The 13,520-nt window shown below is 36.8% G+C and overlaps 3 protein-coding genes across 3 annotated transcripts; 1 reads left to right on the top strand and 2 right to left on the bottom strand.

Moving 5' to 3' along the window:
- Positions 1-3,027: 3,027 nt before the first annotated feature.
- On the bottom strand, positions 3,028-7,036 carry LOC111331725 (integrator complex subunit 12). The gene is made up of 6 exons (XM_022936893.2): positions 6,830-7,036; positions 5,442-5,830; positions 4,571-4,637; positions 4,327-4,419; positions 3,580-3,702; positions 3,028-3,395 (listed from the first exon to the last, which is right to left on the bottom strand). The coding sequence occupies exons 1-6, from the start codon at positions 7,034-7,036 to the stop codon at positions 3,171-3,173; spliced, it is 1,104 nt and encodes a 367-aa protein (XP_022792628.2). The 3' UTR covers positions 3,028-3,170.
- Positions 6,984-10,301, top strand: LOC111331754 (uncharacterized). The gene is made up of 6 exons (XM_022936928.2): positions 6,984-7,299; positions 7,868-8,023; positions 8,768-8,886; positions 9,026-9,130; positions 9,750-9,817; positions 9,915-10,301. The coding sequence occupies exons 1-6, from the start codon at positions 7,002-7,004 to the stop codon at positions 10,045-10,047; spliced, it is 879 nt and encodes a 292-aa protein (XP_022792663.2). The 5' UTR covers positions 6,984-7,001; the 3' UTR covers positions 10,048-10,301.
- A 624-nt stretch (positions 10,302-10,925) lies between these two features.
- Positions 10,926-13,404, bottom strand: LOC148736191 (uncharacterized). The gene is made up of 2 exons (XM_088753043.1): positions 12,042-13,404; positions 10,926-11,417 (listed from the first exon to the last, which is right to left on the bottom strand). Exons 1-2 carry the CDS (start codon positions 13,392-13,394, stop codon positions 10,953-10,955), a joined length of 1,818 nt encoding a protein of 605 aa, XP_088609169.1. The 5' UTR covers positions 13,395-13,404; the 3' UTR covers positions 10,926-10,952.
- Positions 13,405-13,520: the final 116 nt, after the last annotated feature.

The raw sequence follows: 13,520 nt of genomic DNA, 5'->3' as shown, positions 1-13,520 counted from the left end.
CCGCCATTCCTGGCAAATGCCAAAGATAAATGAGAGTGATTGAGGTTGGAAAAAAAAATCAATGTGGATTGCAAAACGATTAACTTTCAAAATTGTAACTTTAGTTATCATTTTGCTATGGAATGAGGTTAAATTTTTGTTCTGTTAGCACTCCCACTTTCTCTTGCTACTCTACACAGATTCCTCCTGACCATGTTTTTAGCCAGTGGGAAGGGGTGGATTCAATTGTAAATTGAAGCTAGACATTTCCAGACGTTTTCTAATTCAGCCCAGGTACAACTTCTATATGCAACCTCCCCTGTGGAAATAATGTTGCTCTCTGATTTTGTTGGTTGCACTTAATTCACAAAACTGGGTGTGGTCATGATACATAAATTCGAGACCATTCCATATTTTGGTGATTTTTGTAGTGATATTTTTCAGAAGTCACAAACTGTGGTGTGGCTCCTTCAAGGGAAAGTTCTTGTGGTTGTCATTGTAAGTTATAGTAGATTTATATTGTTATTCAAGATTACTTGTTTTAGGAAGCTCTTACACATGGCCAGCAATCTATTTGAGTTTTACTGAGCTCCAACTAGTTTTAGAAGTTGTAGTTTTAATTTTGAACAAATTGATGTTACATCAGATCTTGGAGAGGTCAATTTAGGTATATTTTTTGGGCAGATTCTTCAGAAGCAATAGATTTTTGTAGCAGGAGGGGAGAGGTTTTAGGCCTTGAATACAGTCACTTTAAGGGTGGGGTACCCTCTCAAGACTTACAGTGGGGGTAATTATCTCATTACATACACCGAATGCAAATATGGCATCCAATTTGAATTGCCATTGTTCTGGACTGACTAGCCTCTCACACATGTAATAATCCACGTGTTTCATGTGTTTCCACGTGAAGACGAGGCTAGTCAGTCTAGAACAATGGCAATTAAAATTGGATGCCATATTTGCATTCGGTGTATACACAGGTAGATTTTATCAATGATAACTTATGGTTGTTGTACTAATTTAGGAAATACTGAATAGAAAATCAAAATAGAGAAAGGCAACCACAAGCTTGTGAATGGAAATTGGACAAGATTTGTTGAGTCATGGTACATTGTGCAACAAAACATATGACTGCAATTGTATGTAAGGTCCTAGGAACTCTGAGTTAAAATGAGTACTTTACACAGCAAGCACAAATCTAGGAAAAGTTGGAAATTGTTTTCGGTACAAAATTTTTTGGATGATTTCCAAAGAAATTTGAAGTTACCAGAACGGTCTTTTATAAAATTAATGTGTATTCCCATCCGTGCAAGCCTTGCTGTCCGTGAAAATGTGATATTTATCACATTCAGACAAAGTATCAAAATTACTGTATCCATTTATCATTTGTTTCGATCATAGAGTTGACAATTTGATAATACAATCTACACTATGCATTTTCAATGAAGCTGATTTTGGTTCAATTTTCACCTGTTTACTGGAGAATTTAATAGCTGTCACAATTCAGCATGGAGAAGAAAATTACTTGTTCATAAATTGAGTTGCTTGGAGGGAAAGTACTTCATGGCCAAAAGTCTCCAATCATTATTTTTTTTACTACTGTCTAATTTTGTTCAATTGTACAGTACTCGGTAGTAACTTAATTACAGAATAGTTGTATAACTGTGATTCCATCCATATATCTTTCACAAGTAAGCTGTTTTTATTTTAAGTACTACAGACTTTTGATTTCAGAACGTTCTTTCAGTAGTGGTCTGTGAGTATGTGCAAGTTAGAAGTTATTCAAAATTAGACTAAATTATCACAATGCTTTTAATTATTGATTTTCATGAGGTTTAAGGTGGCTCACCAGAATGTTTTACTAGTACTTATGCTTTATGGAAAAAAATTCCTAATCAAAGTTGTGCACTAGACCTATTCTTACCTTCATACTCCCGTAAAAACAACGTAAACACTTTTGTCTGTTTTTGCAAGTGCCAATAACTCAAAATTAACCTTGGTGGGTATGTATATTAGTCCTAATGAAGTGCAAGTACTGTTTCATTCTGTGTACAAAAGGGGAAGAAAGCACAACTAGCAAAGAATTAAGCCTGCAAGAAATAAGGCAAGAGTGCAAGGTACACATGCGACAAAAAACATGCCCTTTTTGTGGTGCGCGTTGTACTTTGACACTCACTGGCCACAAAAAACGTTTTTGTTTAATTTCCTAAAATCTTCAAAGGAAACACATTATTTTTGGTCTAATAGATTTACATCTAATGTAAGTATGGACAGCCTTTCAAAATAAGCCAGCAACAGCTCATGTTTCTGGTTTAAGGAGTGCTTGCTACACTCACAGAACACAAATAACATTTTCTTTAATTTCTTAAAATCTTCAGGGAAAATGCGAATTATTTTTGGTCTTTCTTATTTGCATGTAATGTAAGTATGGACAGCCTTTCAAAATAAGCCAGCTACACAGAAATAATCATGAGAAGAGTGCAGACATATTTCAATAGTCATTTATATATGTTCATATAAAGTTGACAAACTTTGTAATCAAATTAAAAAAATTCCTCTGGGAACATTGTCTCTGTTGTAAATGAGGTCGTTTGAAAATGAAATTCTTGGGTCTCACACAAATAAACCGATTTACATCATTCACCTTGAGTTCATCATTTTGGTGTCTACTCAAAAAATACCAAATACGTGGCAGTGATCCTGACTAACCCTAAACTTATGCATCCTAACAACTTTGCCCTGAACAAGGGTGGAATTCTAACCAAATCTCCAAGAGTCTCCCCTGGACCATCAGTGGGATACAGTCAAACCTGTATTATGCAGTCCCCCACCATCCTTCCTAATACATTTTTGCAACCCGCCTACCTGGTATGTTGATTTTGTAGTGGCAATAGTTAATTGTTTCCTTCAGGTGTTCTGTTTTTGTTTTCCTCAGCCAATCTAGTTGACATATGGAAACACAAAACCCCTGATTGCTACAAACTTCAAAGGCCCTAAAAGTTGTCAGTTGTAAGTGAACATGATCAAAATTTTTGCTCAAACAGATAAGATTGTTTTAATTTACAACTGAGACTCGTACTCATCAAGGAAAAGAATACTTCTGGAAAAGATTGAAAGATCGACACTCAAACCAAACTGTTAACCCCTGACCAAGTAATTTGATTATAGACCAAATTAGACAACACATCAAGTTATCTCCGGGGTATGCGAATCTGTTGATGGTTTAACACACGCTGTTGTGCCTTTTTCTTGACCATCTGTAGTCTTTTTAATGCAGAATGCTGCATTGCAGCAACATTCTGTGAAGAAGTTGCCCCACTGCTTACAGATAGCTTGCTGGCCCCAGCTGATGATGATGAGGCTGTGCTCAGAGCTGGAATGGCAAACGACTGGTGCATAGTGGGAGAAGAAACAGGCTGAAACAAAACATTAAAAACCAACTTCACCCTTACAATGTGAGACATGCACTGGCATAGTGCTGGAATTACTGAAAAAAAACTCACTCCCAAAAACCAAATTGTTTTTACATAAAAGTGCATTGAAGTATACATTGTTTGTTTACCTTAGTATCATTAATAGCAAAATAAATTGTTTGTTTACCTTAGTATCATTAATAGAAGGTCTCTTGAAGGGAGCCAAAGGAATAGGTCTGTGAGAGGAAGTCTGTGGTTTACTGAATGTAGCAGACTCTGTCTGTCGTGATTTAGGAGATGCACTGCTTGCCTGCAGAGATAATTTGATAAAATAATAATAATTGATAAAATAATAAATAATTGATAAAATAATAAATAATTGATAAAATAATAAATAATTGATAAAATAATAAAGTATGAAGTACTGTGAAATTTGGCCATGATTACAACAAAGTATATTACATAGAAGAGATTTGTTTGATTTTTTTAATTAATATTGTATCAGGAGTATCAAAGAGACATGACGTGATCACCCTGCTGAGAGAATTCTTGAAATGGAATGTTCTCTGTGATGGCAACCATTACCCTTAACTCCCATGGGTGACCAAGACAGAATTTCTCCTTACAATATCAAGACAAGATCAAGCAGATAAGTGATGAGAATACACAAAAATATCAATAAGGGAATTGTTAGTTGATCCAATACCAAATTCCCTGAACTAGCATCATAAGAATTAGATGGTAGACAACAGGAAGAATTATGAAATAAATGACATCTTGAGAGTGAAAAAGCTTCTTGAATTTACCATCCAACAACTTTGCTAACGATTTTAACTTCTTTACTAAGCAAATGTTACACAATGTGAGAAGCAAAAACTGGTGAAAAAACTCAGACAAAAGATTTGGTAACAAAATTATCATAGATGAGACGTACCATCTCTCTCATTCTCCTCACACATTGTGCGCAATACCACACGTGCCGTGGATCATTGACTTCACTGTCCATAACACGTGGTTCATGGCACCTCTGTAAAAAAAAAAAAAAAAACGGATATCAATATTGATAAGAAAACAGTTAAAATTACTGAGAATGGCATAGTGTTAATGTCTAATTGAATTAATTTGACTTCTTCATTTATTAGTAACTGAATATCCTCTGTTGTTGCAGTGACCTTTACCTGGTGATACAGTGAATGACATTCATGACATTCTACCAACTGATTCCCAAGAATTTTGCTCTCATCTCTGAACACAAAGAAAAACAACATTTAGTAGTACATTCATGTAGTAAATTAATTATGTTTTTTTTTTTTAACTGACAGTAGCAATTGAACAATTTGAAACCATGGCCAAGTTTCCAACTCACAAGTAAACCCATTCACACTGCCTGGTTCTGCTTTTTATAAGTGACAGCTGCACAAATATTATGTCTCGATTCATTCATCATTTGTATAAAAATTCAGATCATGTTTACTATAGGTGCTCTCAACTGACATACTGGTCAACGTATCGGTTGAGAGTTGGTCGAGAGTTGGTCGAGAGTCAGTTGATACTCTGACAGTATGTTGGTTGACACTTGGTCAACAAGGCACTGTCAATAGTTGGTTGATATCACTCACTATCGACCAACTCTCAAATGATATATCAGTCAAGAGCACCTACAGTAAACATGATCCAAGAACTCTTCTTCAAATATTAGTTTTATGCAGCATTCTGTAAATAGGCAGGTATACTTGATAACTGCCAAATAGCACCAACCACTTGGGTTTTGAGTTCTTCAGTCACAAACAGTGTTATATGAAAACAAAGATTCATCTTGATCATTTTTTTTTTATTGCTGCCAAAGATTCAACAAATGGAAGGTAAACTGACTAAAAGATGGATGAATAGAACAACAGTCAGATGCTTTACCAAACAGACTGAATTACCAACTGACTGATGGATGGATGGATAGACAGACAAACTTCTTAATGACTCACTGGCTGACAGAGGGACAGTTTTAGAGCTAACAATGACAATCAATTCAAATTAATTAAAAGAAAAACTAACCTACAACAAATACTGCAAACAGATCCCCAGTCAATCATTAGGTCATCAACCACAGGTTGCAAAGCCGTCGGAGATTCTAAATCTCCCTCATCTAGAACATCCTCCACATCAAATTGAAGCTTGGCTTTCTTTGATGAACTCTGATCCATGAAGGAGCTTGAACTTAGCTCTACAGTTTCAATCATGCTCGAGCCAACTTCCAATGTTTCAACATTGGCTTCTTCAATAGGAAAACTCTTGGTTGGCTCTGCTTTAACAGATGGATTACTCTGCTTTGGTTCAGACTCTTGTTTCTTCTCGGTCAATTTGGCTTTCACTTCAGCAGTTGAAACTATTGCACTTGGTCTCCTCTCAGTGTGAAGTCCCAATTTAACTTCTTTAGGTTTCTCCTTGTTGACAAAAAAGGAAAATCATGGTAAAACTGGTTCTTTAAGGCTAGTCATTATAATTGTGCCTTGCACCCACCATTCTATTGGTTTGTTTCCCCCAGTGCTGTTAGTTGCACTTAATTAAGGTCATAAAGACAATTTTGTTACCTGGTTCAGTTTATCAGCTAAAAACTTTGCCAATGACAGAAAAGATAAATTTTTCTGAGTATATAATTATAGTCGAGGTATATTCATTTTAAATCCAAACAGCATGCATGGAATACACTTTTATGCTTGTGTACCATGATTGAAATATTTTGGCCCAAGCTGACAACGCCAGAGTGATACAGTGAAAGTATGTATTTCTGCAACTGGCACAGTGGGGTCCTGTTAGAAATTTGTTACAATCATGACATTTACCACGCCGAGATCCCTTTGTAAAGTATTCCCCCAAATTGTTTAGCAAGCACGTTTATTTATCAATAACAATAAATCCTTATTCCCCTGGCTCCGCAGATAGCAGTGCTAATCGAGGCGGGCCAGGTCACAAAGCAAGCTCTTGCTCTTGTAAAACATGTAGACAGCTGATAGATGTTTTACCAAAATTACACTCACTGAATCATTCAGTGACATTGAATGATGATATTCATGTGATTCGATTTTCATTCAATCACGTGAAAGACAAGGACAGTTTAATTTGTTCTATTTTTTGAAATGAGCTGTTAATTGTTCACGGTAGCACGAAATTAGCAATACTACATCAATAAAATGAGAAAAATTGTTTACTTTGTTTTAACATTAATAATTCATTGACCATTATCGCCGACGTTGTTTTGCTTTAATAGCACTTGTTTCGCACTTGCATTAATAGCTTCCTTAGGTTTGAAAGTGTCTAGCCTGCTGACAACCAGAATACCCAGATAATTTTGGCTTTCCAACCGAAGACATGTTCGATCCTGTTTGCTTTCAGCTCGCAGGAATATGAGAAATAACATTAAGGTTTGTGCTTGTATTTCGTACCTTGGAAGACGTGGGAGCTTGCTGGCTGTGCTGTCTGACGAATTCATCTCTAAGGGTACGAAGCTGATCCAGAGAATCAGGGTGCTTTGAGTGAAGAAGCTTCAAAGCCTTGATAAACACAGGATCTATTTCGACCGAGTTACTAGCGGTCGCCATCTTGATTCTTTGTTTCATGTTAGTGCCCAGTCTACCCATCGAACCCAACATGTCGGCCATGATAGGTGAAGAAATCTTGAACGCCGGCGGACAAACGCAGAAATCAGAAGTTTCTGCGGTTGAACTCTCTAAGCAACTTCAGAAGCTTATGTTAAAGATTGAGGGGAGTTTTATAACAAATGAAGGCCGGGCAGTTGATTACAATGCGTTGAAAGACAGCGCTTTGTTTAAGGAGTATGTGGAAGGAACTCAAGCACTGAAAACAGTGAATCTGGAAAGTTTAGATGGGGCGGAGAAGATAGCCTTCTTTTTAAGTATCCTTTCACTGTGTGATTTGATTGCTCCCTGTTTTAACAAGCACAAACTTGAACAACTTCAATGTGTGCCATTGTTGGGTGTGAGGGTAGGTGTCCCGAAGCAGGACCAGAGCCGGGGACAGGTGTGGGAAATAACCTTGGTCTGTTAGGGACCTTGCGGTGGTGCGAGAGGGGGTTCTAAATTGGCCAATTCATTGTGAGAACACATCTTCACCAAAATTTAACTTAAAAACCTATATCATGTCAAATTATTTGGCTTCTCCTCTTTCGTAGCAGGGAGAGAGTTCCATATAACCTCATACATTAATTATGCATTCCATTTCATAACGACTAAATATAAAGGTTTCTTTGCAACACTCTATGCATAATCAATATCTGGGGTTACATGGTACTCTTGCCTGTAGCTTTCATCTCTGTTTTTCTTGCAAGACACCTTCCTTTTATAAATTGTGATGCAAATTGAAGTTGAGCATGATGATTATAAGTGCAATGATTTTCAGGTTATTGAGTTAAGTTAGGTGGATTCAACAGTGTAACCAATAACAAGATCCTTAATAATTTATAGATATTTATAATTCATTAACAATTCATGGCTTAGCAATGTGCAAGAGTGGGTTACCTAATTCAGTGCTGGAGATCAAGAGTTTTTGGAGAAAAACATCATATGACATTGGTGGCCAGAAATTTTCTCTTGATGACATTGAACATGGAATTCTTAGAGGTATGGATGGATGACTTTACATACCAGACCTTGCAGTTTTCTCCTATCTCACAATGCTGGGGAGAAATTGTAAATTAGCAATTTTCCTCTTTCCTTAAGATGGTGGAGAGAGGGAGATGGATGCCAGGTCAAGACCTCTGGTTAATTGAGGGTCTTGGCTTGTGTTCTTGGGTAAAATTGTTTACCCTCAGTGCCCGTCCTCATGCACCCAGAGGGTCCCAGGAGTATACGTGTAGGGGAGTAACCAGGGATGAACTAGGATCCCATGGAAGGAGAGTAACAATTTTCCTAGATAACCAACAGATGCTGTGGCAATGTGGACCACCAGGCTAAAGAGCAGCCTTCTGTCTTTTTCAATCTCAGGTGCACAGGTACACAGCACAAGCAAAGACTGAATTTACTCAATTTAGAATTAAATTCATTTATTTAATACCCAGCTGAGTTAGATGGTGAAGCTCCTATTTTGAGACCAAAATATTTACGATTAATTGAAATGAGGATGATAAACCAAAGACCTTGTCTCCTGAATCTTCTCGACTGGTTAGCAAGGAACATAAAAGAACCCGTGTACCTCTGGAAATGGGTATGGAATGTAGCTCATGGTATTGTAATCTGGCCTTGTTGTTGTTTGTACAAGCCCCCATTTAGACCAGCTGAAAAGCTGAACTGGGCCAGGTTGTCTAAATATTGCAAAGACTCCCTATAGTACCAGTCTTGGAATGCCCCATTTTCTCTCTTGTTCAGGTAACAGACCACACCCAGCAGATGGAAAGTCCTTATTCACAGAAGATGATTCTCGCCTTGAGTTCACTGTCAAAGAAGTCGATCCCAGGATACATTTTGCTTTGGTTTGTGGTGCAAAGGTATGATTTTATGATTATTGATTCATTTCAAAATATTCATTACACCAAGTAGTGGATGATATTTGCATTATTTATATAATACAATTTTTCAAAGCCTTCTAGTTTCAAAATGTAACAGATTTTTGTGTGAATATTGCAGTCTTGTCCTGCTATCAGAGTATTCTCAGGAGAAAACCTTGAACGAGGACTTGATGCAGCAGCAAAGAACTTTTGTTCTCAAGAAGTTCACGTTGATAATAACAAGGTACAACAAGATTATTTTGATATCTCTTTACTGTCAGAAGTTAGCCACACCCACCCTAAAGGATGAGCATTGTAAATTCAAACAAGAGGGTGTATGTTCTGAAGCAAAAAGTTTTGCCAGGTTTTCAAAGATACCAATCCTTAAAGGGAAAGACAGCTCTGATATAGATTATGCCTGTGTTGGAATTTTGCGACGGGATTCAGGTATCGAAGAGAAGAATTTCTAGCTGGAAAATTTTCTTTGTTTATCAGAAGGTTGAAGCTGTGCCTGGTATGCTGTTTTATTCTTTTTTATTCTATTTTTTATTTCTTTTTTATTCTATTTTTTATTCTATTTTTTATTCTATTTTATTCTTTTTTATTCTGTTTTACTCTATTTTATTCTTAGAACACACAAAAACAACATTTTTACAGCATAGTAATTATACTGAGAATTCAGTTATCTGGCTCTCTTTGGTACTCTCTCAGGTCTCATGCCAGAAGGTGGTTTTAGAACCTGTTATCTGGACATGTCAAGAAAACAAACTGATTTTGGACAAATGTATCTGAAATGGGAGTCATCCAATAGATCCACTCTATTTTCAATGTATCTTCTAATCATTTGTAATTTAATTCTTAAGGTAACCCTCTCAAGAATATTTCTATGGTACAAGACAGATTTTGGTTCAACAGAAAGAGAATGTTTGAGGTATAAGGTACTTTATTTTTGGTAACAAATGTAAATTTGGAGTGTAGACCTTGCACAATTTTCATTTCTTTTCTTTTTCTTTGTTTGATAAATTTAGCTGGATTTCTCATCATCTGGGCAAAGATGAACAGCAGAAACTAAACAGTTTGTTGGAAGTTGCAGATAGTGACAGTTCAATAAATATTACCTATAGTGAATATAACTGGAATCTTAATGGATCAAAACTGTGAAATTGATACTGATTTGAAGACAGAACATAAGTTAAACACTGAAGAAGTATTAATTTTGTAAAAGTTAAGAATTTATATTTTTTAATTTGAAGTTCACACACAATCCCATACACGTTCCTGCCTAGTAACACTGATTGTGATTTTGGACCACACTTATAAGTAAACTAAAATGAACAAAATAATTATTTTATCAATTGATGACCAAGTGTCTATACCATAAACATTTTTTGTGAAGCAAGGGCATCAGCCATTTTTCATTAGAAGACTAAATTTGCCTTAAACTTTATCTGTGTAAAACACACTTTCACGGTGTCATGTTCGTAACAAAAGCATGTAATGTATATCCAATTTTTCTCCAGAAGGGCATGCATATATGAGCTGAATGTTATTTAATATATTAAAACTCCAATGTGATAATGCATAAGTGTAACATACTATGGGTAGGAGGTCATTTTGATGGGCTCTGAGCCCTTTAAAAGGGACCAAAACATGCACGAAATGATTATTTGCAGTGATAAGTCCTTCAAAGTAAATTTCTGCTCAGTGGCTATTGTCAAAATTTTAATTTTCATACAAAGCTATTCAAGTTTTGAAAAGCTCCCCCCCCCCCCCCCTTTGGGAGTGTTGACAAAGTTAATAAAGTTATTTTGGTTACAATGAATATATGAAGTTCATATATTTTGAACTGCGGTTGTAGATACGTCTGATGCACGATCCTCGCAGTAGAGAGTGCTATTTATGCAATAGCGAAAATCAGACCTGAAAAAAATCAGGCCTGTACGGGATTCAAACCACTGACCTCTGTGATACTAGTGCAAAGTTAATAAAAGTTAACAAAGTTAAACAAAGTTAATAAAGTTTTTTTCATACTGTAGAAAGACAAGCAATTCACATTTTTGATTAATTTAACCAAAAATGAAAGGTCCAATTTTGGGAAATGAAGACTTCGAGGAGGATGAACTTGAGACTTGGTGTGTATTATGATTATTCTCTTCAATTACATCTTTCTCAGTATCTTTGGGTGTGTCTGTCCTCTGATGTCTAATTTGAGAGGCTACACTACTACTGGAATGGTTGGATGGAGTTATACAAGCCTGGAACTTGCTGTTCTTGGGAAAGACCACTTGCCGCCCTCTCTTCATCAACACATCAGCAATACTTTGGCTGCGTAGGCTTGTGCCAGAAATTGAGGAGATTGGGCTTCTTGTGGGACTAACTTCCATGCTCTTTTCTAGAGAAAAACTTGGTGATTCACCATAGTCACTGGACATGTGGCTTACTGTTTGGTTACAAATGAGCGGTTTAGGTGATATGATTCGAAGAAATTCCTTCCCTCTAAATGCTGTTTTTCTAGTGATTTTCATGTCATACTGTGGATACATTTGAGAAGAAAAGAACAATGATTTGGATTATATCTTTCAATCGATATCTGATGAAAAACTTACATAAGATGTTAGGGTTGATGGAAGTGAAAAAATTAACCATTACAAAAAATGTCTGTAAATGATTTGGTTCCTGATTTATTTGTTTGTTTCCTTTTCTCGGCTAGTTCGGACTTTTTAGCAAACTAGTTTTGCCTCACGTTTTGATATGTCACTCACCTATTAAAAAAAATGTCTGTGAACTTTTGATGAACACAAGACAAGGAAAAAGAATAAATTCTAAAGTTTAATTTGAAAATTTTTTCGTTCGGCTGGTAAAATAAAATGGTGGTGAATTTTAAAGTAGTCCTGAAAGTCGTACAAATGTGTGCGCTAAGGCTTCGCGCATTGGTAAAAAGTTTATGTGGGAGGTAAATCCTGAGATTAAATTTCTTCGCGTGTGACAGACCAACATATTATTTCCTATCTGAGAAAAATCCTCCTTGACGGATATTTGTTATGCGACTTACTTTTACAGGCAAAATGTTATACTTACAGGCATATCAGAGCTATCTCGGTTCCACTGCGCTGCAGGCTTCGTCCCAACACTTTTAACTCTCGTCTTTAAAAAACAAAAGACGTCACACACCAAATCATTGAAAGAGAGCTCAGAAAATAGAGCATATGACCAAAAGCAAAGGTTTTTGTGTAAACTCTTCTTACCCTTGAGCTCTGACTGATGCTACGACCTTTAAGTACAAGCCGAGGTGAATCTGTCGAACTTTGTAGTTGGAGTTGGACTGTCTTCAATTTTCCTGCTGTACATTCTATTTTAATTCCATCTTTCTTATATACTTCATTAATTGGCTCTGAAGCAACATTCTCTTTGCGCACCGGAGCAATCTGTTGAAATTCTAAAGTGGTAACAGATTTCAATTCCTTACCCTCATTGAATTTCTCTTCGGCTGTCAACTTTGCGTTTGGTTTCGCTTTGATTTTACCTCGGTTTAGAGCCGCAGTATTGCAATGTAGAGTTGCTTTTATAGACGTACTTTGATCTGGTCGTTTCGGACAAGGCCCAACTTTCAAGATATTGTCTACATAAGCATTTTTTCCCTTCATACGAAATCTGAAGAACGAGGAGGATTTTAGAGTGCTTATACTTTTTGCTTCATTAGCTTTCTTCCATGGTTTGCGTAATACGGGAATATTCCTATTCTTCACGATCAACTGTCTCTGAATGTGTTTCTTGATTCTTTCGTCGGTAATCTGTTCTCGATAACTCTTCATGTAGAAAGTACTGTGATAGGAATGGCAGAATTGGAAGTCAGTGTGGGCAGGAGACAAGGCTGATTGAGTGTTTCTATGAAACCTTCCGCAAACTCCACCATCCGTGTTTTTGCTCCAGTCCAGCGAGACACTTTTCGCTCCTATATCTTTGACATTACAGTCGCGCTCAATGTAGTTGTTCTGGTCGACCGGGTCCTCGTTCGTCCTTAAAGAGCAGCGTGGTGGCGTGAAAAATTGTGGACATTTTCGGAAAGTTACGGCTTTATTTGTTCCTTGAACATCCAAGTTTTGAATTGGAGTATCAAGTTGATATCCGTCTTTGTGCTGCCTGGCCGATGGACAAACCTGCCATGCTGAAAAAGGTGCCCTAGAGCCTGAAATGAGCGTATTTTTATCCTCCATAGGAAGCATTTTGTACACCAGACTGCCTAAATCCTCTTCACTATCTTGTAAAAGTTCTCCCGTTTTTGTATCAACTGTCATGACCAGATCAGACATAAACCAACGTTCGCTAACAATGCGCAGGTCCTCCACAGTTCTTCCTTCAACAAGTCTTTTAAAAGGACAAGGAATCGTCACTGTTTCAAAATTCATCGTAACAGAAAGGAGCTCGTTGATAATTTGGTGGTTTTGAAGCTTTGAAGCTATGCTAGTGATGAAGGAACACCTATTTTTTAGATAAACTTGTTTTGACATTTGAATTTTCGCATGCGCGCGCATATAGAAAGGGGAGTGGCCGTGATTCCCCGTGAATTGTCTGCGGGAGAGGGGAGCAAGTAGGCATTTATAGATTATGCTAGCATAATTTTTGGCATAATTCGA

This window comes from Stylophora pistillata, chromosome 3 (assembly GCF_964205215.1).
Source record: "Stylophora pistillata chromosome 3, jaStyPist1.2, whole genome shotgun sequence".
Taxonomy (NCBI): domain Eukaryota; kingdom Metazoa; phylum Cnidaria; class Anthozoa; order Scleractinia; family Pocilloporidae; genus Stylophora; species Stylophora pistillata.
Note: the sequence above shows the minus strand (reverse complement) of the source record. Positions and strands in the feature narration are given on the sequence as shown.